Source organism: Mercenaria mercenaria, chromosome 9, assembly GCF_021730395.1.
Source record: "Mercenaria mercenaria strain notata chromosome 9, MADL_Memer_1, whole genome shotgun sequence".
Lineage (NCBI taxonomy): Eukaryota > Metazoa > Mollusca > Bivalvia > Venerida > Veneridae > Mercenaria > Mercenaria mercenaria.
The window spans coordinates 69,692,533-69,717,975 of NC_069369.1; the positions used below are offsets into that span (position 1 = coordinate 69,692,533).

Consider the following 25,443-nt stretch of genomic DNA (forward strand, 5'->3'; position numbering starts at 1 on the left):
ATTCATCTTGGTATGCTGAAAAGTCTGAAGGAGGAAGCTATTGAACTCAATCATGGCTTAACTTCTTTGGGACATCGGACTAAGAAACAGATTAGTCCGGTGAAGCCTCGTCCTAGAGACCCTTGACGAGGAACGTATGGCCTCACACAGTTTTACTAGGATAGGGCAGGCACCGCAAGGCCCTGTCACAGAGGAGACTTGAGCTCTGCTTGGACTAGCAGTAAGGTTACCTAGGCCCCCCTCTGTTAGGCAAAGCTCAGGTAGAGGCAACTGTGTGAAGTTAGGGTCAGCCGTCTGTTTGACTAAAGGTTGTTTATTAGTAAGTGTTCGGCTGCTGACCATTATTGGAATAGGAACAGTTCTTATGATAGCATTGACTATCTATAGAAGAACTGAGTCTGTTTAAGCCATAGGGGCTGATCCCGGTGCACTATGGATGCGGAGATCCATGGTCGCCGGTAGCGGTGGTATTGTGGCTAAAGTGACACAATACTAGTACTGGTTAAACCCAGGAACTTCTCATATTTATGAGCAAGAGACCATGGTATACTTCCATGGTCTAAGGGACCATGGTGTACCTCCATGGTCTAAGACACCATGGTCTACTTCCATGGTGTAGGGACTACCTCCTTTCAATAGGACGGGGAGGAGTGTAGTGCTCGCGTACGGTCTGGTACGGCCTACGGGGTGATAGCCTGAACCCGGAACACAGCAAGAGTGATTTCCCTTGGCGCGGGCAGCACGAAAAGACATTGCTGGTGTTGCTAGGCAATATTATTTGGCTATTGTCCCGAACAGCATAAAGTACAGACTGATTCCACCTGGTAAGTTTCCCACAGTTACAATATTGTTATACTCTTTTTTTTAACTTTTAAACGCCGTAGCCTGTGCGGGACGTCGATCCTGCGCTAATAGAAAATCTGGAAATTACTCTGATAATATGCATATCTGCCATAAACCATGCTAACTTTTACATTGTTTAACAATTACAGACTGATATTGCAAATCTTGGTTTTAAAAATGTGTCATAAATTTATTTCAACATCATTAAATTCATGGGAGTCGGTCACCTGGTTTCAATACCTGCAATATGATACAATATGCAATAAAACTCAAACATGCGTGAAGGTGTGATTTCCTTCGGATAGCCACATCGTCCTCTCTATTCTTTTTATAACTAAAGTATTTTACTTCATTCGATCACACGCAGTCATTTTATACCGAATATAGAACATAAAGGAGACTTACATAACAGACTGAATTGCCACACACTTACCACATTTCACCATATCGCTTTTCTTTTCATCATATTGAAAAAGCGCAATTCTTTTTACCGACGAGAGCATATCTCTTGACATGACCAAGATTAAAAATAAAACAAAAATAAGCAGAATTAAAAGACGAACTTACAGATCTTTTATACTTATATAATTGTTTAATGTTTTATAGTGAGATAAATAGAATGAATAACTAATAAAATTCCTCAAAATGTGAACGAAATTTTACATTTTGTAGGTGTGCAAGATGTGTGTCCTGCGCTAATAGAAGTCTGAAAATTACTCCAATAACTTGAATATCTTTTATAAACCATTTTAACTTTTACTTCGTTTTTCGATTACAATCTAAAAATGTAGCTTTTGAAAATCTGAATATAATGTTTCATCCGTAGCCTGCGCGGGATATTGTTCCTGTGCTAATAGCAGTTTCTGAACTGACGTTGATATTTGCAACATATTTAAATTCTAAAAGATACTATTTATGTAACTTCATAAAATGTTTTCGGAGTAGAAAAAAAATAGAAAGAAGTGTGATTTCCGTCAAAACGAGAACGAAATATTACATTTGTTATCTGTGCAAGATGTGTTTGCCCTGCGCTAATAAAAAATCTGGAAATAATCCTGATAACTATGATATCTTTCATAAACCATGCTAACTTTATCATTGTTTTATGATTACAGGCTGAAATTGTAGCTTTTGCCAAATGAATATTTTGTTACATCTGTATCCTGCGCGGGATGTCGGTCCTGCGCTAATAGCAAATCCTGAAATGACGTCGATATTTCAAACATATTTCAATTCTAAAAGATACCATTTATGTAACTTCTTAAAAAATGTTTTCAGAGTAGAAAATAATTAGAAAGAAAAGGGGTTTTCGTCATAACGAGAACGAAATATTACATTTGTTATCTGCGCAAGAGTTTAAGTTAACATAGTTTATGAGAAACATTCAAGTTATCAGAGTAATTTCCAGATTTATTATTAGCGCAGACACACACATCTTGCGCGGATAAAAAATGTAATATTTCGTTCTCGTTATGACAGAAATCACTCTTTTTCTATTCATTTTTCTACAGTATTCATTTGAAAGTTACATAAATGGTATGTTTTATGAATGAAATATATCTGAAATACAGTGAAATTTCAAACTTTGCTATTAGCGCAGGACCGACCTGCCACGCAAGTTACAGGTGTAACATTATAGATCCATTTTGATTTGTAAAAAAACCCTATAGTTTTAGTCTGTAATCGTAAATCAAAGTAAAAGTTAATATGATTTATAAAAGATATTCAAGTTATCAGAGTAATTTCCAGATTTATTATTAGTGCAGACACACATCTTGCGCGGATAAAAAATGTAATATTTCGTTCTCGTTATGACAGAAATCACTCTTTTTCTATTCATTTTTCTACAGTATTCATTTGAAAGTTACATAAATAGTATGTTTTATGAATGAAATATGTTTGAAATACAGTGCAATTTCAAACTTTGTTATTAGCGCAGGACCGACCTGCCAAGCAAGTTACAGGGGTAACATTATAGATCCATTTTGATTTGTAAAAAAAACCCTATAGTTTTGTCTGTAATCGTTAATCAAAGTAAAAGTTAATATGATTTATAAAAGATATTCAAGTTATCAGAGTAATTTCCAGATTTATTATTAGCGCAGACACACATCTTGCGCGGATAAAAAATGTAATATTTCGTTCTCGTTATGACAGAAATCACTCTTTTTCTATTCATTTTTCTACAGTATTCATTTGAAAGTTACATAAATAGTATGTTTTATGAATGAAATATATCTGAAATACAGTGTAATTTCAAACTTTGCTATTAGCACAGGACCGACCTCCCACGTAAGTTACAGGTGTAACATTATAGATCCATTTAGATTTGTAAAAAAACTCTATAATTTTAGTCTGTGATCAAAGGCCTACTCTTTATTCAATCGATTTTGTACTATAAAATAATAATAATAATAATAATACAGATAAGATCTGTAAGAATTTTCTTTTAATTCTGTGACTTTTTTATTTCATCTTTTATCTTAGACATGTTGAGAGATATGCTCCCGTTGGTAGAAAGAATATTATTGGGAAATTTCAAGATATTTCAATATAATAAAAACGATATTTTGCTAAGTGTGTGCTCGGGTGAAGTAGAAAATTATAAAAATAGCCTAAAACATACCAGGGGACGACGTGTGCAAGCTGGAGGAAATCACACCTTCACGCATGTTTGGGTTTTATTGCATCTTGTATAAGATTGGAGGTATTGAAACCTGGTCGACTGCCGTGAGTTTACTGATGTAGAAACAAATTTATGACACATAATTTAAGTACCGAGATATTCAGCATTTGACATCTATATTTATTAATAAATTGACCAACTGCATGATTTATCAAACACGAAATGCAAATTTCTGATATATAAAGTTACATTTGTTATTTGCGCTGCGCATTTGGTAAATCGGGCAGGTTAAATTTATCCTGCGCAACGATTGGTAAATCGTTGCGCATATAACCAACGTACAAAAATTTGTTACATGCGCTGCGCGTTTGGTAAATAGCGCAGATTGGTTATTTGCGCTCAACAATTATACCAGATTTCAAAGGCGCGTTACAAATAGCGTACGCAGCCAATTCATCCTCTACTAGTACTGACATAGAGCGATCTGACCAGAGGGACAGACTGAGATAAAGCCTCCATAACAGATAGAGAGTAATCCATTTTAGATACAGGCTTAAATTAGCCCGGCTCTTTGCGAATAGACAGTCTGGTTCTTTAACGTGTCCGGTGTATAAGCACCGATACATGCGAAACTGTCTTTCCTGGAAGAACCAGTACAGGCCTCTTAGTTAGGTGTCTTCAAGAAATATGCCATGTCCAGAAATGAGACTGAGTTTCTGGAACGGGATTCGAACCACGGATCTCTGGATTGATAGGCAAGCGTGTTACCACTAGACCACCGGCCCCGTGACCCACTAATAACAGTTTCAGTTTCAGTTTATTGGCAATCAGCAATACATTTGCCTTTGGCCATTTACAAAAGACAATCATACACAAGAAAGTGACCATATAGACAAAAGACAGAGAACAAAACAGAATAATTGTATTCGATCAGAATTAAGACAAGTAGATTTTCAAGAGTATTTTTTCGTACACATAATGCTTCTTTAATAAATTTTGCAAAACTATACATACATTTTTTACTACTGGATGACATTAATGCATTAAACTTTTTTCACAGTCTGCCCAGGTATTTGGATCTTATACTTATAACGTGAACAACATAATATGAAACGATATTCTGACTCGATGGAATTTTGATTGCGTAATTTACATAATCTGTTATTCCTTTCTACATTCACATATCTTCTTAACTCTATCTCTAAATTATGTGAACATAATCGTAAACTAGTCATTTCTTCTCTTAGGTTGTCATTTGATATGACATCTAAATACTTTTCAAAACAAAATGCAGTTTTATATTTACAATAACTATCTAATTTTAAAATGGCATTAACATTAACACTCCACTCTTGTACAAATTGGTCCCTTATTCTTGTTTTTAACGAATTATGATAATTTACACTAATATCAAATAATAATCTGGTATTCGAATATCCGAGGTGATCTATAATAGAATTTATTCTGCTAGCCCAACAAGCAGTAGTAACATTATTACAAAAATCATTATATACATGTGATAAATAGGTAATTCGTTATTTATTTTTTTTAACATTTTTAACCAGAACTTTTACAGCTCTTTCCTTACAAATGACTGATAAAGGCACGCGTCCAAGTTCGCCATATATAGCATAGGTGGGGGTTTGCCTTTTAACACCCAGTATGTACTTACAAAACGAATGTGTAATTTATCTACCTCTTTGTAATTATAAACACCCCATACTTTACATCCATATGTTAAGATAGGAACGATCATGGAATCAAATAAAGATAACTTGGTTCTAATATCAAGACTAACATTATCAAAAACATTTAAGAGATTATTATAATTATGCTCTAAGGGTTTGATCATGTAGTGCTTTAACGGCATTTGCCATACTACCAGTGTAGGTGAATTTAATTCCAAGATATACAAAATTATCAACAATTTCAATTTTTTTATTATCTATATAAAAATCGGGATAAACATTTTGTTTCCTTTTTTCAAACACACATATTTTCGTTTCACAGAATAATGATGTATAGCATCTATTTGTGACTGCACACTATTTTGATCAGTAGTGAACAATACTATGTCATCAGCAAATAAGATCATGTACATAGACAAAAGTTCAAAATCTGTTTCAGTTAATGCATCAAAATTCATATTTTCAGCAATATCATTTATAAAGAGCAAGGGAGATAAGGGCTCCCCCTGTTTCAAATCGATAGTTACATGGAAGAAATCCACTTGATACTTTTACACAAGCTTGAACATTACAATATATACATTTTAGCATGTTAGTCATTTTACAGCTTATACCTGGCTGTACCAATTTAGTCCATAGAGCATCTCTGTTAACTGTATCAAAGGCTCTCTGGTAATCAATGAAAATGCACCATACTTCTGACTTTTTAGATAAAAATAATGAATGTTTTGTACAATTTAGCATGGACAATTTATTTTCCTCCGATCTTATACCAGCATAACGTCTCTTCGAATCATAAAACATCTTTTTAGCATATTTACACTCATCATTAAACCATAGCGACATAACATGATGGCGTATACGGCCTTGCATAGATTGAAATATGTCACTTTTTTCAAGATTACCAAAATAACGGACGAAAAACTTATGAAAATCATATTTTGAATAAATCCATTTACTCAGAGCAATTTGTTTTTACCTGGATATTTCGGCTATCTCAAATAGCCTCATCAGCTGACTGCACTGAGTTATGACAATCCAGAGTAAGAGAACAACCTTTATTGTTATTATGAAAAACGCATTGGTCGAGTGGGCTAAGACGCTTTCCTATGGAGGAGAAGGTCCCGGGTTCGATTCCTGGCTACTCTCATTGCGGTGTGTCCTTTGGGCAAGACACTTCACGATTGCATCAGTCGGCCCAGCCGTAAATGGGTACCAGCAAATTGCTGGGGGTAAGGTAAAATTGGTCAAGTTTAACTGTTCTTAAATAAGTCGCTCAAAAGCTCCAAAGGTGCTGGTGCTCATTGTTTCACAAAGCGACGGTAAGTAAAAGTTACCTTTACCTTATCCTTTATGAATATGTGCAATCTACTGAATGTTTCAAATTCTCTTTTCCCCCCAAGGACTGTATTCCTGTCACTCTGAGCAGTTCAAAGTTGCTATTAGTCAACATTGCCTATGCTTTAACTATAACTTGCCTTTTCATCCCTGTTTTTATCCTTCAAATGAGTAACGCATTTTGCTTTCATTTGGCTCTATTTCCTTTTATTCCTAATATCTGACTGGCTTGCTGGCTGCCTACCTGTCTCTACCTACCCTACCCCACCCCAATCCACACCTGCCAACCTACAACCAACCCACCCCTTCCCATCCAACGCAAGCCTAACACACCTACCTAACCCAACAAAACTGATAATCAGAGGTAATTTGTAGCTGTCTAAGTAGTAATGGATGCATATGCCTGGTTAGTCTGATAGGTGTTTGTATATTTGATTGAAGCCTGATTGCTCCATTATTGTCGTAGATTTTGTAAATTTTACAGAATGAGTATGAAGTCTAATATTCGCTTTTCTAGAGACCGCAAACCCAGATCTTCTTGCATGACTGTAGTATTCGAAGAGTTTCGCCCAACGTATGGCACGCCTTTTGGACCGTTTCAACTTTGACAGTATTTGTCTTGGTGTAAGGGCTCCAGATGACAGAATAACACAGCTTGTGCCGGACCAAGGCACTGTATTCAAGTTCTTTTACTTTTTCATGGCTGATGGTAGTTTTCCGCTCAAGTTAAGAATACAAGAGTTTTAACACCATTTGTTGCTAATTTAGAGATGTGAGTGTTATAGTTTAGGACGGAAGAAAGATCTCAGTAGTAGCCCAAGATACTTGCAGATAACAACCTAGCAAAATAATTACTAACTACAAATATCATGGAACATTCAAACAATTGTACCGGGTATGTGTAATAAAATTTTGTTCAGAGCACTTACAGAAATTGGCTGCAAGCCTACAAACATTTTATGCAAAACTGGCAAAAATTTAAATTTATCCCAAACTTTAGTTACGGTGACTTTGATTATTTGTAGAAACTACTTTTGACAAGATGCATCTACCCATACTGATTCATTTGAATAGGTTGTAACTGATACGTAATATCTGGGTAAATGTTTATAGTCAAATGTTTTATTCCTATATGTTATAGACCAGACAGGGGAAACGTTCTACTGACCTTTGACTTCAGAGCAAGTGTGACCTCGGTCTTTGAGCTAGGGGTCAGGGTGTTGTGCATGACAAGTTGTCTCATTATGGGAAACATTTGTGAAAAAAAATAGCTTGACGGATGGCAGGGTTGTTATGGGCCGGGCAGGAGAAGAAACCTATTGGCATTTGACCTCCGAGTGCGACATTGACCTTTGGGCTAGGGGTCTGTGTATTGCGCATAACACGTCATCTCATTATTGGATACATTTGTGCTATGTAATATCAGAATCATTTCAACGATAGCAGTTATGGACCGGACAGGGAAAAACACTATTTCCTTGACCTCTCATTATGGGATAATTTGTGCCCAGTAATAATACAAGCCTTTCAAGGATGGCAGTGTTATGGCCCTGACAGGAAAAACACTACTAAACTTGACCACAAAATGTGACCTTCAAGCTAGGGTTTTGGGTGCGCTTGACACACCGTCTGATTATGGGGAATATTTGTGCCAAATAATATTAAAATCCCTTGATAGATGGTTGAGTTATAAACCGGACAAGAAAAAATCCCTGTTGACATTTGACCTGAAAGTGTGACATTGACCTTTGAGCTAGGGATCCGGGTCATGCGCATGGCACATTTTCTCATAATAGGGAATATTTGTACCAAGTAATATTAAAATTTCTTGATGGATAATAAAGTTACAGACTGGACACGAATTCGAGACGAGCGAATTACCGAACAGACGCACGGACAGACGAATAATGCATTTACCTGGGGGGCAAAAAGTGGCCGCCACTGAGGTTTACACCGTTGCCTTTCAGATTTGTTTGCATTAGATCAACGCTTTTCAACTGTCTTCAACAGACAGTGGTTGAGGAAAGGTGAACACAGACCAGACCTAAAAGTGTCGAAAAGGTTTTGTATTCAATCTTCTTTAACTCGGGGGGTACTGTTGTACAATTTCCTACACCGTCAGGAAAGTCAGTCACTGGACAGTTTCATCGAGGCAAAGCACTAAAAGCTATTTAATGAAACTACAAAAAATGTGTCCAATGACGGGTCGCATGGGTTTCCAGTTGATCCATGACAACGCAGTCACACATGTGCCATCGTTTCAAATTTAAGATTCTGTACAAATCAGTCATCCTGCTTATTAACCAGATCTAAGTCACTATGACTTTTTCCTCTTTCCAATGATGGAAAATGTGCTAGCTTGGCGCAAATATTTATTGGGAGTACTCAAGATCATACCAAAGAGAGACTACTCTGCAGAGTTTAGACTTACGTGGAAGTCAAGGGAGAATACTTTGACAGGATAGACACCATATTCCAGCTCATTATCCGTTTTATATATTTCAAAATATTTTGAAGCACATATTTCCACCCGTGCTCATATAGTTTGTAAGCTACTGTGAATTGTTTTAGGTGCCATTTCGTAGTTTTTCATTCAATATGTTGTCAGTGGCGCGACCAGACCTGATTAAAAACATCGAGGCAGAATTTTCAGGAGAGTGTTGCTTACATGGGCTCAGGTACGAACGGAGATTTTACAGATCAACATTACCCTTGAACACTTTTTTCTTCATTCTACATAAAGTATATGGAATTGTGGCATATGTTGGGGGTTTCAGGGGTCATCCCCGCCTAAAGGACAAAATGGTTAAGCCATTTTCAGATAACAAATCCTGAGGAGGAAAACAGGTTGAAATGAACATCCTACAAGCCTGGATAATTAGCACAGGCAGGGTTAAGGGTTCAACCCCCTCCCCCAAGAAACTTTGAAAATCTACAATATGAAATACACATAGTGCATTTCAAGCATCCAAATTCTGAGTACACACTACTCGCCATGGCACGGGTGCTCCCCGAGAGAGCTGAATCTGTACAAAAGTGACATAATGGTACATTTTTATTCATTTCTGACAGACATCTTAGCAAATCCGGTTGAAATGTATGAACTTATCACCTGCATAGTTGGAGGTCAGGTAGAGGCGGGAGTTAGGGGTCCTCCCGAGAAATTTGGCAATTCTACAAAGCAAAACTGTGCATTTTAAAGCCATTTTAGAAAACTGAATCTGAGAAAATCAGGTTGAAATGTAGACACCACTTGACTGCATAATTGCAGGTCAGACAGTGGTGGGGGTTCGGGGTCCTCCCTGAGAAATTTTGAAATTACACAATGCAAAATGGTACATTTCACGCCATTTCTGTCAAAACTTCTGAGCAAGTCAGACTACTCGCCTGGATTATTGGAGTACAAGTAGAGGTGGGGATCGGGATCTTTCCAGAGAAATTCGGGAATTCTAAAAGGCAAAACGTTGCATTTCATACCAATTTCAGACGAACGAATCTGAGCAAATCATGTTGGCAAGTTCACCATACTAGCCTCTATAATCGGAGAACATGTATGGGGCTCGAGGATCCTCCACGAGAAATTGTGAAATTCTACAACTGACAAATTGTATGTTTGTAACCCATTTAAAGGGAATTCCTATAGTTTTTAATGCGCATCTTTCTGCGCAGCCGACACTTTCTATGGAAAACTGAACTGAAGTCAACATTTTGTTGAAACATGTTACAGACAATCTTAAATATGAGGAATCTTGAATGAAATAACATTTTTGATAAGTTATATCAGTAATCAAATGTTGATACTGGTTTATGTTGTATTGACAAGTATCTTGCCTGACGGGTATCTTGCTATTTTTGTGGTTGTGTTTTCACATCGCATTTTAGTATAAAGACAGTGTTGTTCATATAATGTAAGATATTTGACTTAGTACTGATAAGACAATATCACCTTTCAGATTATTTAGTATGCAATTATAGAAAGAATTAAGAATTTTTAAAACTTTTTTTAAACTTTTAGCAGACATACATGTAATCAATTTGGGCAGGTTCGCGCCATTTCCGTCCGAACAGGTGTTTGTATTCTAGCGGTCTTAACATAAAATTTAGCCTGGTGACCCATACATTTTTAGCCATTTTTATGCTCACAATACAATTATCTATAAACAAGAAAAAAAGGAAAAAATTCTATGAAAGAGTTTTTTCAAAATTTAAAAAAATATTCTTCACTATGGGTATTTTTCATTGAAAAAAGTTCACAAAAGCAAATATGAAACAATTTTTTTTTTCATTAGTACCCATCATTGTAAGGATAGAGTATTACAAATATGACTATGATATCAAGTAAGTATATGATAAAATCTGTAATAAGAAAAAAACCATATTGTGCTGCCTGGATGTATATTTTGGTTGGTATTTATAAAAAAGCAGAAAATTATGAAAACGTTCAAAAATCGCTGACAGTTTCAGCAACAGTGGGTGTGTTCAAAGCAATTTTTCACAAAAACAAGCCTGGTGACCTATTGTTTTTATTTGTTCATTGTTTTCAGCACACATTTTCCTATCATATATATGAATTTAAAAAAATTCTATGAAAGGAAAAAAATTATCGGAATTCTCTTTAAGACAGAACATTGTTTCTAAAATGTCATGTGATTTACGTGCAAAAGTACACATTTTGATGGTTATATGAGAAGTTTTTGGGTAAACAAATGAATGACTACTTTTTGGAGTTACGGTTGACTCTCCCGCCAAACAACAAACAAAACACATTTAGTCTATACCCTAAGTCAGTGAAAAAAAAATCAAGTTCAAGTATCATTTTCATGTAGTACGATTTGGACATTTCTGAAAGGGAAACTTTGTTGTTTTTTTTTAAATGAATTTTCAGTACACAGACATCATAAAATAAGCAAAGCACTTTGCTTCATCGACTCAATTCTGTTATAAAAAATACAAATACTAGATCTAGTAGTGCACTTCCATGAAAACATAGGGAAAAATAGAAGAAAAAGGACAGGTCTTTGTATCAAAGATGTCTGTTTTTAGGCAAACTCTGAATTTTTCATATATATATATATATATATACATAATTATATTAAATGTATCAAAACGCAATTTGCTTAAAAGCCTCAACGTAACTGCATTATAGTTGCCGATCCTGAAAATCAGACTGGCTTCCACAAACACGCCATTTAAATCTATATGGATAAGACGGCGGCGCCATTAATTATATATGGGTTTGATAATTGTAGCTTATGATCAGGCAAATCGAATGCAGTACATATCAGTACCTTTCCTCCCCTGTCATTTTCATGCCAGATATAAGCTGTATTGATGCATGATTCTAGTAAAGAATATTGATTAAAGCTGGTAAAAAGGGGATTGCTTATTTGACCATTTTGGGTTGATTTTGTTTGAACATAGTGGTATTTTGCATTTTTTTGTTCCCTCCCAGATGTCAGTGGATACGCTGTGAATACCACGGATCTGCTGTTTATTGGTTTAGAACTCTTAGAAAAATTATGACAGTCGGAATAATGATGAAGTCAAATAGCTTTTTTTCTATCCATTTTTTTCATAAGGTTTCTGGACCTAGTAAGAACAGATCAACAAATATTATAAACTTGAATCTGTGACAGTTTATTTTCAAAAATGTTTGATAGTTAATAAGACCATGTCAGTTTTTAAGGGGATTTCAGGATTGTCAAAACATGCTGTGGTAAGGTCGAGTCACAATGTATTATATAATGAGATACATGCGTTTCTACATATTTAATCAACCAGGTGCGCCAGTAAAACAGCACAGCGTCTTTGCTGGCTAAATCATTTTTCTTCATTTTCTTTTTTTTCTACTTTACATCACTGCCCCTTATCTGTTAAGGCTTTGGGACAAAAATGGTACCGGTATCACCATAGAGTTATGAGCAGGCGGGTATGTGAACCAACCCGTGTTCGATAGCCCCGGAATGAGCGACTGATTCTAATAAACCCCTGTCTTTCCAGCTAAGGGACGCCGATGCCTAGTGTGCCTGGACACCGTCTGAAAAAAATGTAAGCCCTTGTGGCGTACAAAATTGTACTTCTCCAACTGTACCCATTCACGCCAGCTAAATGAATAAAACAAAAGGCCAAACATATGCACAATTTATTTCATAAGATACAAATGGATGAGTGAATGAATGAAAGAAAGAAAAAGAATAAATCAGTTAATTAATTAAATAATACATGAAAAAATAAAGATTAATTAATTATAAAAATGAAGAAAAATACTTGGCACAATGTTATAAATAGTATGCACAATAAGAAACATTTTTGTAATAAAAATATTTGCATTACGAACAGCGAGATCTATATACTGTTTTAAGTACAGTTGAAACTCGATATATTTCGAACTCACTTATCTCACAATCCTGGCTATCTCGAAGACATTTCAAGTCCTGTCCCGAAAACAAGTGCACAAGGTAACATTTTAAATCGAATTTCGGTTGTCTTGGAAGTAAAACGTTCGATTCCTTGGAATTCGAGATAGCCATCCTAACAAATCCTGTCCAAACAGAACAGATGGACTTTCATTACATCTTACAAAAATGTGGATAACAACTGCATATTTTAGCCTTTCCTAGTATATAAATGGGTCATTTCAACATATCAGCTTAGTTTGAACTGATCATTCTATTGTACCATCTGTTACATAATTTCAAATATCTCCTTTAAATATGTGATATTGTGGGTGTTGTAATATCATTACTAACAATGTTATCTTTAGCTTTATTTTAGGTATCCTGACTTACCTACTCACTTAAAATGGAAACACACAACCAAATAACCAATGTAAAAATGAAATACACAGCTGACAAAACAAGAGCTGTCCGTAAGACAGCACGCTCGACTTTTCTCAGTGCTTGACTCTGAATTAGAGCTTTGCCAGTAAAAGGGGTATAAGTCTGTCAAAACTCAAGAGTTATGGGAATTGTTTGTTATGGTGTAACCTTTGATAGTAAATAACTATTTTAAGTTTCAAGTCAATAGTTTTGATAGTAACAGAGATATTGGACTTTATCAAAATCTTTAATAAAAAAATTCTATGTTAAAAATGGGCATAAATCTGTCAAAATTCAAATCAGAGTTAAGGGGGTTGTTTCTCCTGGTGTAGATTTTGATAGTAAATAACCATTTCAAGTTTCAAGTCAAAAGCTTTGATAGTAACAGAGATATTTGACTTTATCAAAAACTTTAACCAAAATAATCTAAGTTAAGAAGGGGCATAAATCTGTCAAATTCAAATCAGAGTTATGGGGATTGTTTCTCCAGGTGTAGACTGTGATAGTAAATAACTATTTTAAGTTTCAAGCCAATAGCTCTGATAGTAACTGAGGTATTTGACTTTATAAAAAACTTTAACCAACGGTGACGCCGACGCTGACGCTGACGCTGGGGCGAGTGCAGTAGCTCTACATTTTCTTTGAAAAGTCGAGCTAAAGATGGAATGATTACTTGAGAATTTCTGCTGAAATATTTTGGCCCGTACTCCCACAAATGGCCAATTTTTGTAATGATTTATTTCATACATCATTTTCTTGCTTACCAAAGTTTATTTTAAAACTGCTCTACAAAATATGTTATAACCTGTAAAAGGTTACATATGGAAAGCTGTTCCTATGTAAAGAGACCCGTATATTCATTTCAAACTGAAAGACATTTAATCAAAACTGCACAACTTATCACACAAAACATGAAAAAAAGGTACATCTACTATCACATAAACAGAAGTAAAAATGGCATTTTATATTGAGAAATAAATACTAAAATAACCTGAGATGATTAACAGAGAATAAATACCATACATAGATTTCATTAGTGTACGATGCCTAAGAAATGAATAGTTCACAACAAAATAGTTGACAGACATGAATCAAGTAATCTTTTCAAAAAATCAGACCATATAGACCTAAATTTTGTATGCGCATTTTATGTATTTTAGCACTTTGTTTACAATTATTTTATTAATGCATTGAATGACATTTTGTAATGCCGGTAAACAACTGTATCCTTGACATTCTTCTTGTTGTCATATGAGAATTTTTGTTCTTATCAAAGAGCATTAAGTACGTTCTGATGTCATTAATGACTTTTAATTGACAACCATTGACCTGACTTTGAAGTCCTGTTGTATTTACATGTGAAAAAATATATACTAACAGAACACGCCATTCCATCATTATAATGGATTAAAAATAGATAATGAAACTGTCACTCTTGTGAAATATGATAGCGTCATCTTTCAACATGGAAAAACAAACGTGCTTACATTACGAAAATAAATCTTGGAGAAACGACTTTTATAGAAACCTTCCGTAGACAACTCCTGCTGTTTTCTGACGTTCTGTTTACATTTTTTATATTTCAGGGCTTTCGCATATTGTAAATATGGCCTCTAATTAACTTATAATTTTACAGTCTCTGTCACTCAAAGGCACCCATCCTTTCGCGTAATATTTCAGTTTTCCCGACAGAACGCTAGAAAATACCGGTTGGTAAATGGGATATTTACAACAAACCTTAATTCTTCTATATTGAACGTTGAACAATCTATAAATGTTTTTAGTTCATTCAATATTTGAATTTACACTTAAAACAAATATTCGCACAAGTGTTAAACAGTCTGAAGACTGCGGCCAAAGTCCTCTGGTGGAATTCGAACAGGACTTGCCGGCTAGGAGCCCGGAGTTCTATCCACACAAACACACACACACACACCAATAAATCAATGGTCTCTTTCTTCTGGAGGTCTGTATGGTACCCCAAGCTGTGTTAATACAGATTCTTCAGTTGGTGTTGGTACTGGCGTACCTTCGAATATTTTCTCAGCGCCCTGAAAACAATACAAGGATCCCCAAGACATTTTATTCACTAAATTGACCCTATTCCAAAAACATTTCCCATACCAAATTCATTCATTAATTATTTATTTAACTCATTCTACCCTAAAGCGTTATCTCCGCTTCTACTTTTTTGCTTGGGATATTGTTGTTAATTAATGACATATGACATCAAATATGTGTTAATAGGTATGGAATTTGCACACTTTGTAAGTAAATTGAAGTAGCTACGCAACAAAGTTAATTTCATGCAGCTGTCTAATACAGTCCTTTCAACAGATTGTTGAATTAAAGACACAAAACAAATGATCAGAATTGAGTAATTATTAACAGTTTATTCTATAGATCAAGAGACAGTTTCGAAGTTTAACAACAAAATAAATAAATGAATAAATAAATAAATAAATACCCACAAGATGATTTTACTTTTTCATACACACATGAGCATTGTCATATCGCAAAGGTAAAAATGGAAGTTATGGTGTGCATGAGTGAAAGATAATTTAATCTTACATGTAAGAGAAAATATTTTTAGTTCTTTTCTTTTCAATGATGTAATCCACAATTTTGTCCAGGCAGTGTTGCGATATGAAAATGTAAAATAATTCTATGATATTGTTTTTGTTTGCATTTCGGTATGATGCATACACGTTATTTTAGTGCGGTAATTATGTACGTCTGTCTTTAATGAAGTGTATTTTTATAACAATACCCAATTATTTACATTATTCATATACTCAACGCCTTTTATAGCTCCATAGCTGGGTTTTTAATTTTATCTCTGGTAAATTTTGACAGATTTGAATGAAATTCTGGCACAATGTTCAATACTTATTTTAGTGTAATAAAACGAAAGAACGATAATAATCAGAAGTAAACTCATGTAGCCGTAAAATTGTTTGATCCCGCAGATGACATTATTTGCTGCATAGCGACAAGCGAAAAAGTATATATATTTTGGGTTGCATTACTTCAACTTTCATTTCTCAATGAATCTTCAATGGTATCTATCTATTTATTTATTCATTTATTTACTTATTTTTTTATGTTTTTATCATATAAAAATCATCCGTAATTCCAGGCTTCGAGAAATCACAAATTATAACTCGAACGACGTTCGCTTTTACAGCTTTCTTCAAAGAAAGCATTTATTTTTTCACAACATACGGTTTTATTTATGTTTTAAAAATGTTACGCAACAAAAAAATTGATTGGTCCAATTTGTTAGAAAGAACTAATATATTTTATTAAAGACCAATGAAATGTGACGACTGAAAGCGTCACGCGGAATTCAGAGCTACTACTGTAAAGACGCATGTACGTGGCGCGCGGTTTCCAGATGTAGATAACAACACCGCATAGAAGCGGCACGCGGTATACAGATAAAAATCGGCCGACGCATTAATGCGTCGCGCGGCAGAATGAGTTAAAACAGATCGCATAGGATAACCTAAGTACGAATAATGTAAAACAAAGGAAGAAATGTGCTGAAAAGATATAGGCTACAATGAATTATTCAATAATAGCGTACGGGCAAATACATCACATCGCATGTCTGGCAAGGACAAAAATGTACAGATACGTATCTTGGTTTGACAAGAAGTAAACAACAAGGCACATTTTAGCGATGGAAGATAGAACAGCACGAAACAAAATCGCACTGTTTATTCAATTTTTAAATCGGGCAAACACTGATGACGTGGTTCTTTTTTGTATTTTATTTCGTGTCTACTGCCAACAGAAATTCCCATCATTTTATAGCTAAATATCATTACATCAAATTACTGCTAGCAGATTGTTTTAAAACAACCTTAAACACTTAGCTGAGATATACGAATATATTCCTAAAATGTGTTCTTACATTTACTTTAGAAAGTCAGTGACAGTACATTTCTTTACGCCTAAATGTTAAAATTTTATTCAATAAATATCGCAACAATCTTGTTGGCATGTTTCGTGTTATCCCCGTGGCGACACAAGAGTTTGAGCGACAGTATGACCTCAGCGGCAGTGGCACTCGTACACAAAACCACGTATATGCGCATGCATGCCAAGGATAGCTACATTGTGGCCCACTGATAAATTTTCGACCCATATTGTGTCTACAAAGACGCTATTCTTTTCCAAGAAAAACATATTAGCCCCATAAAAATTAAAGAAGAGCTCCACAAAGCGGAGCAATACGTATCATGTTTTGGGGTGGGTGGAAGGGGATAATGTATGTGTGTGTGTGGGGGGGGGGGGGGGGGCGGGGGGAGTAATGTGGATTGCTGCACTACTCAGGCCGTCTCACCACCCACATAAATCATCTTCAAAGTTTAAAGTCAATACCTTTGATAGTTTTTTTTTTGTCTCATCGCAAACTAGCTATATACCATGTTTGAGGTAAATACCTTCAATGGTTATAAAGCTATGCTCTGGATACAAACTATGACATGATGTAACCTTTACCTTTGGCCTACCGACCTGGTTCATGCGCTTGAAAACAAAGACGTGAGTTTTTATAGGTGGGGGTTAATGGCAGCGAGTAACGTGGACTGTTGCAATCCCCAAATTACCTAAGCATCACCTACCTAAACGGGAACACAGTTTGAGATTTAAAACTCAATTTGTGACCTTTATCTTTGACCTATCAGCCAATGTCATGCGCTCCTCACATCGTCAAATCATGCAAACTTTGAAGTCAATACCTTGAACGGTTATGCTCTTGACACAATATATGACAGACAGATTTGACCTTGCTGTGACCTTAATTTTTTAGTCAGTTACTTGATTTTTTTTGCAACACGGGTTTATAAAAAGGAAAAAATGACTGCTTTACATGAACAGGGAGACTTGCGGAACGAGGGGATTCCTTTGCTATCAATGACACTATTTGATAAGTATACCAAGCATATCTAAGGTAATTTATCAGTAGTTTACAGTAATAACTTACATTTCGGACAACGCCGACATTCAAGGAATGTTCTGACAACGACATTCCCATTTTCTTTGCGAGGTGCCGTAGAGATCTGTTGAAGTGGGCGGAGCCAGTAAAATATACAAGTGCACATGCATATTCATCATATGGGACGACAATAATATCCAGGCGTCTATGCTGTATATAAAAACATTATAAATTTCAACAGTTTAAAAGGCACAACTTTTTTGTTCTTTTATACTACCTAGACGAAAAATGTTTTGCAGGAGTGGTGATTCTAGCTAGAAAGACGCAAAATAAAACTTTATATATGAAATATAAGAAACAACCTAAATATCGCGATATCGTATGGAATCGGATGATATGGTAAAATCAATATAATATGATATCGTTACCGATTTTTGAAAAAAAATATCGGTACAGTGGAAAAATAAAAATAAAACCAAATATCAAAGATTTATCTTGAAATTCAAAAGAAACTGAGGACATGTATTAACTGACTTGTTGATTACGAGGCTGAAGTGTTTTTTTTTTAATCTCTAAAAACTACCTCAGATGGATCAGTGTCTTCAAATTCTTTTCTGTCCCATTTTCTCTGTAAGAGTCTTATTGACTTATCGATACACTGTCAATATTTGTCAGTTGATATATTATCGATACAAAATTTTTTAATCAATGACAGCCCTATCTGAATGTAAATATTTGAATACATTTATCTTCTTGATGGGTTTATCCATCGATCTCTCATATTTCTTCTTTACGGTAATATAATTTCAAAATATGTAACTGTAATAACTAAAAAGTATTATGTGATAAAGTTAAAACAAATACAACGTTAAATGTGCTACTCCAACGCTACATATATTGCAAGACCAGGGCCCAGTTGTTCGAAACTTTAACGGGCTGTTAAACAAACCGCCTGTTAAATTTGGATTCAAAACGAAACTCTAGTACGATGTTTTAATGTTAAGACGTTTTAGCGTTCATAATCGTTCATAATCCTTAACTCATACATCAGTTTTTCTTAGTTTTCTAAAATGTCCAGATATAGGTCTAAAAAATTATCGACTGTTAACATAATCGCTTCTTCAAGTTTCGAACAATTGGGTTCAGAAATCCAAGTTAAATTGTTAAAATTCACAAATCAGTCTGTACCTTTCTACCTTCGCCAGGTAATTTACAGACACCCAGATATTTCTTTTGGTTCCCGTTATCTTCTGCTGTGACAAGGTCGTCTGTAAGAAAGCCTGAAAGTTACAACAGTTATCAGTTTCCAGTCGGCATGAAACAACAGAAATCACGCGCAAAATGGAAGGACTTAACACTTCTATGTAACACGTGACAAAACAAGATTACATAAGGTAGAAAATGTGAATCTATGGTGTGACCTAGATTTCTCAAAGGATGACCAAGTTTCGAACTTGAACTAGAACTGGTTAAACCAACTTTGACTAATGCTTTGATGTTTGTGAGGAGCGGTATGACTTCTAAAGAGTTACGGGGTTGATTTATATGATTTGACCTGATGACCTGGTTGTTGACAGTGAGATACAGTTTCAAACTTAATCTATATTTCATAAATACAAATATGCTGACCAGGTTTTATGCAGATCAAGGAGAAAATGTGGCCTCCGAAGTGTTAACGTTGTTTTTCTTTGCTTTGACCTACTAGCAACCTAGTGTGTCATCCCAGATGGCCTACCTTTAAATACGACCTGAATTTAATAAAAATAAGAAACATTCGCACCAAGTTCCATGTAGTTCAAGTAGAAAACAAAACTATTACAAGTTACTGCGCTAAAATTCCTTTGAGTGGAACCAAAGGAAGGTATGATTTGACGAGCTAAACTGCTGTACGACATGGCGTAAAAGGTACTTGAAACTAGAAGAAAAGTAAGTACAAGGGCCATAACTTCACGTCAACACCTTTCTAAACATAATTAGCTAAATAATATTATGTGCATGCAATACGTTCAGAATAACGCTGGTGAGACTGAACATACTGAGTCATTAATACACACTAATTTTAATATTAAGCATTTCCGCATCATATAATGATCAAGGTAGTGTAACCGATAACACTGCTAAACATTGCCAGGTAGTAATTCTGCAAAATACGTAGTTTCTAGAAAAGTAAACTTACACCACGTGTAAGCGAAGGCCGCGGTGACTTTGAACATCATCGACACTCCCTTGTCTGGTCAATGAAATGTATTGAAATCGATGGCGAGAGATGGATTAAGTACATTTGAAAAAAAAAATACCTGTATCAAATATATTTTTTCTAGTTAAAGCAATTAGTCAATGTTAATAACTGTTGTACAGTGTAAATTCTGAAAACATCAACATAATACTCTCAGTCACCAGCACACCTCCCCCGCCCCCCATCCCCCTTTACCGCACCCACGCATCACTAAAACAATTAAAAGCGAAAATATGAAATATGACAACTATCTACAGATTTCCCAATGACTTCTCTTTTTAATTTCCATAGAAACCACTAAAATGACTCAAAGTAATCTTTAAGACGTTTGTACGAGAAAAACAATGTGCGTCATCGTTAATCAATTCCAGGAAAGCAGGTGGTATTGATAATGTACAGTAGCTGGAATTCTGGAAACTCAATGACGTGTTTTTGGTGACTGATGTATTTACCTATACGCACAACATAGATCGTTTTTATTAGAAATCGAACAAAATAGGTGAGTAAAAGATGTTAGAGAAAGAACACTCAACAATATTTTTAATATATTTTTACAAGACTGACGAAACCAAGGAAACAAAAAAAAAAGAAAAAAAAACAAAACAAACGATTATACATGTATCACCAGACGGACATGTATATACCGACCTAACCTTAAATATGAACTCCTTAAACTCGAAACATTTAACTTTAACATGTGTTGTCAGGTATCTTCATTGCAAACCATACTGATGATGTATATGTTAATAATTAGGTGACCACTATATCATAAATGACGTCACATACATATAGTTGTCTCTTATCAAAACCGTATTGCTGATAATGAAGAGGTCATACAATCACAAATAATTGACATTTACTTTGTTTTAATATCACATTCATTATTAATGAAGAGTTGTCTCGTCCTACAATATAAAAATCAAAAACCAAACCTAGCCAAAATGAGCCACGTTTTATCAAAATTGCAGTTGCCGTTTACAGAATAATGGAACAAGTAAAAAAAAAAAGATCATTCTTAAAGAGACATTTCTACAAACAATCTGTCTGGCTTGATCAAGTTTTTTTGCCAGCAGTTCGAAAGCAATGGAATGTAGATATATAGATATGTTGTATAATTTTGGAAGCATTGACACAACGGGTCATTGAACGTCTGTAAATTGGTCATGTTAAAAGTATGTTCGCAGATTTTCTCCCTGTCACTGACTGATATCGGAAGTCTTTCGTATCCAACCAGAAACTCAAAACACAAACAAAAAGGACATGATTACGCTCCGTTAATATAAATTGTTTTCTCGAGTTTACTTTTCAGTTTTCTAACACGTCACGTCAACCCACTTCTTGGAAGGGCGGCCAGCAAAATTGCTGGAACAGTTATATACATCTGCAAAAATTCTAACCATACTTGCCTCATTAAATAGTTACACTAGCGATCCAAATTAAATTTTGATAATCATAAGACTTTTATATATCCATCAAACAAATTATAACTGGATCATCACATGTATCAAAGTATTTAAATATTTGAGCCGTGCCATGAGAAAACCAACATAGTGGGTTTGCGACCAGCATGGATCCAGACCAGCCTGTGCATCCGCGCAGTCTGGTCAGGATCCATGCTGTTCGCTTTTAAAGCCTATTGGGATTGGAGAAACTGTTAGCGAACAGCATGGATCCTGACCAGACTGCGCGGATGCGCAGGCTGGTCTAGATCCATGCTGGTCGCAAAGCCACTATGTTGGTTTTCCCATGGCACGTCTCATTTTGGTGTAAACATTTTTTTCTTAAGATTATACGGTCTCAAGGTAAAATACCATAGTTATAAATACCAGGTCTTGGGTAAGCCCTTTGAAACTGTAACAAAAATATTTTGCTATATGAGCCGTGCCATGAGAAAACCAACATAATGGGTTTGCGACCAGCAAGGATCCAGACCAGCCTGCGCATTCGCGCAGTCTGGTAAGGATCCATGCTGTTCGCTAATGGTTTCTCTAATAACAATATTCTTTGAAAGCGAACAGCATGGATCCTGACCAGACTGCTCGGTTGCGCAGGCTGGTCTAGATCCAAGCTGGTCGCATACCCACTATGTTGGTTTTCTCATGGCACGGCTCATATTACAAGTAATTTAAATAGTTGCTGTTCCGCGAAGCTTTCATTTGTACAAAAATCAGTCAATGCAATTTACATAATTATAAAGACCAACTGATTGCAGAGTAGTTTTTTTTGTCATTCTACGCTTCCGAAGTAATATTTTTACTAAAACAAGATGTGTCCATAGGACAGTGGTCTCCCCACTCCTGTCATTTTATGCAAATCCCAATTAAAAGACCCGGTGCACAACTTCACATGCTGATTAACAATCCTGCGAAGTTTGATGACTCTGGGAAACAGATATGCCCAACACAAGTTAGGATGTACGGACGGATACACGGACGGACGGACAAGGGCAAATCTAAGTACCTCACTCTAACCCACAAAATAGGGGCGCAAAAATGTTGTACTGTTAAGATATTATTCGTACCACTGACCTCCCATCTCAACTTTGAAGACGGACCCAAGTACTTTTGACATAATCTGGTAACCACATAATTATTATGAAATTAATTTGACACATAATTTCAATGACCGAGTAACCTCTTTAACTTATCAACGAAGTAGCCAAGTTTATGGAAACACAAGTGCATTGAAAGCAAACGCGATTATAAATTGCCTAGAGATGACGTATGTCCAACATTGATAATCAGATTAAAAACTTAAGACCAAACTTGACCTGGTCATAAACGCTTCTTGTTATCTTAATAAAGTCTTTGACACAAAATAGGAGAAAACTGGTACTCGGACGATGAAATTTTACATAACATTCCTACCCTGTGTTTTGTTTGCAGGAGATCAAATAAAGATGGTCAGAATGAAAATGACTTTTGAAAAAAATATCTTGTCTTTAACCAGACTAAACATGCTCCACAATCGCAAAACTTAACGCAAAAGCGAAAGAGACACGCGTTTCAATAGGCACGGGATGGTTTACGAAATCATTTTTCGACCAGTGTCGCGTGTCACTTGCTTATTAAACGTTACGTCAACTTGTTTTTTCGTTCAGTTTTCCTGGAGACCGCGACAAATCTATATATCTAGTTATACCCAACAGGGTTCCGGATTTAAGCTATGAACATGTTTCATTTACATCGAATTAACAATGTCAGTATGTATTCAGCAATTAATTAATTGTTTTTCACTCATGTATAACAAAAGACTAACAGTCTCTGAAGCGTAATTGTTTGTTTCTTTCTTTTGGGTTTAGCGCCGCTTTCAGCAGTATTTAAGTTACTATTGTAAACTAACCAGTGTACCAGTACAAATCTGCTCTCTGTAAGTAACTGCCAACTTCCCCACATGAATCAGAGGTGGAGGATGAATGTTTTCAGACACAATGTCTTTAATGAAGTCGTCAAGAAGATTATATGACTCGCTAGGGGATCGAACTAAACACTCTTGGATCCGCAGATCAGCGTTCTCCTTATTGAGCTAAGCGGGCGCTATTCGAACACTAATGATTTTACAAGATAAAAATCTTTCATATGAACACCTGTACACCTGAGAAACTGATGTAACAGCTTGAGAATACGACATTTGACGTCAAACCCCAGGGAAATCCCATCGCGTAATAGTGACAGATGGTTGCGAAATACTGCTACAGTTTGTACTTTTTACCTATGGCTAAGGTTAATATGTGAATATTTTATACATATTTTCAGTCAGTTGTGAACTGATACGAAGTAATTCATTTGCATAAATTCTCGTTTAAATCTATCTTCCGTATATTAATGACACATGTATGATGTAAAATTGTTTCAACCATTTAACGTGTAGATCACTTATGCGTAAAATAAACTGTTGCTTGATTTCGAATATCCCTATCGGACCTAATTTTTTAACCGCCGGTCCTATAAAGTTGAATTCCTTTCAAAACATCAATCAGAACCTAAACATATTCATACAGTTTCACGAAATGAAAATCATTAGTAGATTATACTTTTTTTTTCTTTAAATATGCACAAAAATAAATAAATATAAAAACACGACCTACCAACCCTATGACTTTATCCACGAAATAGGGAAAGCAAAAGTAAACAACAAAACACAAATATAAAAAAAAATGTTGTTTTACAAGCAGCATATTGAAATCAGTTCCTGCTTAATTGAATTAACGACGTTAATTTGCGGGAAAATGCACTCCACTTACAGGTTCAATGGACAGGTATAAATGCATTCTAATTAAACAGGCACTTTTCCATATAATTAATTAGCCAATTATGACTTTCCTTACAATGCGGTTTTCCGGGATGATGAAAGTTGCACATGTTGTACCATGAAGACATAGCAAAATTATACAAAGCCTTTTCGTAAGTTTGTTTAGTTTGGAAAGCGACACTAACGCAATTATATGTCAGATGGCGACTTTCCCATTTTTGACCGTAGAGGAAGGCATCAGGTGCCCCAACCGAGATTTTCAACTGGTGGGCCCCTTAGTAGAACTACCGACTTTTCGCAGGCCAGCTGGATTACTACCTCACATGAACTACAGTCCAAGCGAGGTTTCAAACCCATGGCGTTCAGAGGCAAATGATTCGACGTTAGCGACCCAAACAAATAATGTTGAGTACGTAAAAACGTAAAGTCCAGACTTTTATTTTATGCCATTTATCAATCTGTATATTGACATGGAAGGAAGTCTGACATGACTGTGTCAGCCACACCCAGTTGGTATATAATCGAAAGAGGTTAATGTTTTTATATTGGTACGATCTTTCGTTTTATCTTTCATGAATCTAGTACCAGAAAAAAGTCAGTTAAGACGGAAAAAAATGATTTAATAATATAAATAACAAGATCAGATACTACAGTAATATCATATCACTGATTTTTTATAATCATAATATCTGAACTCA

The 25,443-nt window shown here is 35.4% G+C and overlaps 1 protein-coding gene across 2 annotated transcripts in view; it reads right to left on the reverse strand.

The window, feature by feature from the left end:
- Positions 1 to 13,240: 13,240 nt before the first annotated feature.
- Positions 13,241 to 25,443, reverse strand: part of LOC123547395 (DNA polymerase lambda-like) — a 51,718-nt gene continuing 39,515 nt past the window's right edge. For both annotated transcript variants that reach the window (XM_045334467.2, XM_045334466.2), the window contains exons 7-9: positions 19,447 to 19,538; positions 18,307 to 18,468; positions 13,241 to 15,364 (exon numbers count right to left, since the gene is read on the reverse strand). In XM_045334467.2, the coding sequence (XP_045190402.2) occupies positions 18,327 to 18,468; positions 19,447 to 19,538 (234 nt within the window). In that variant the 3' untranslated portion in view covers positions 13,241 to 15,364; positions 18,307 to 18,326. The remainder of the gene's footprint in view (positions 15,365 to 18,306; positions 18,469 to 19,446; positions 19,539 to 25,443) is intronic.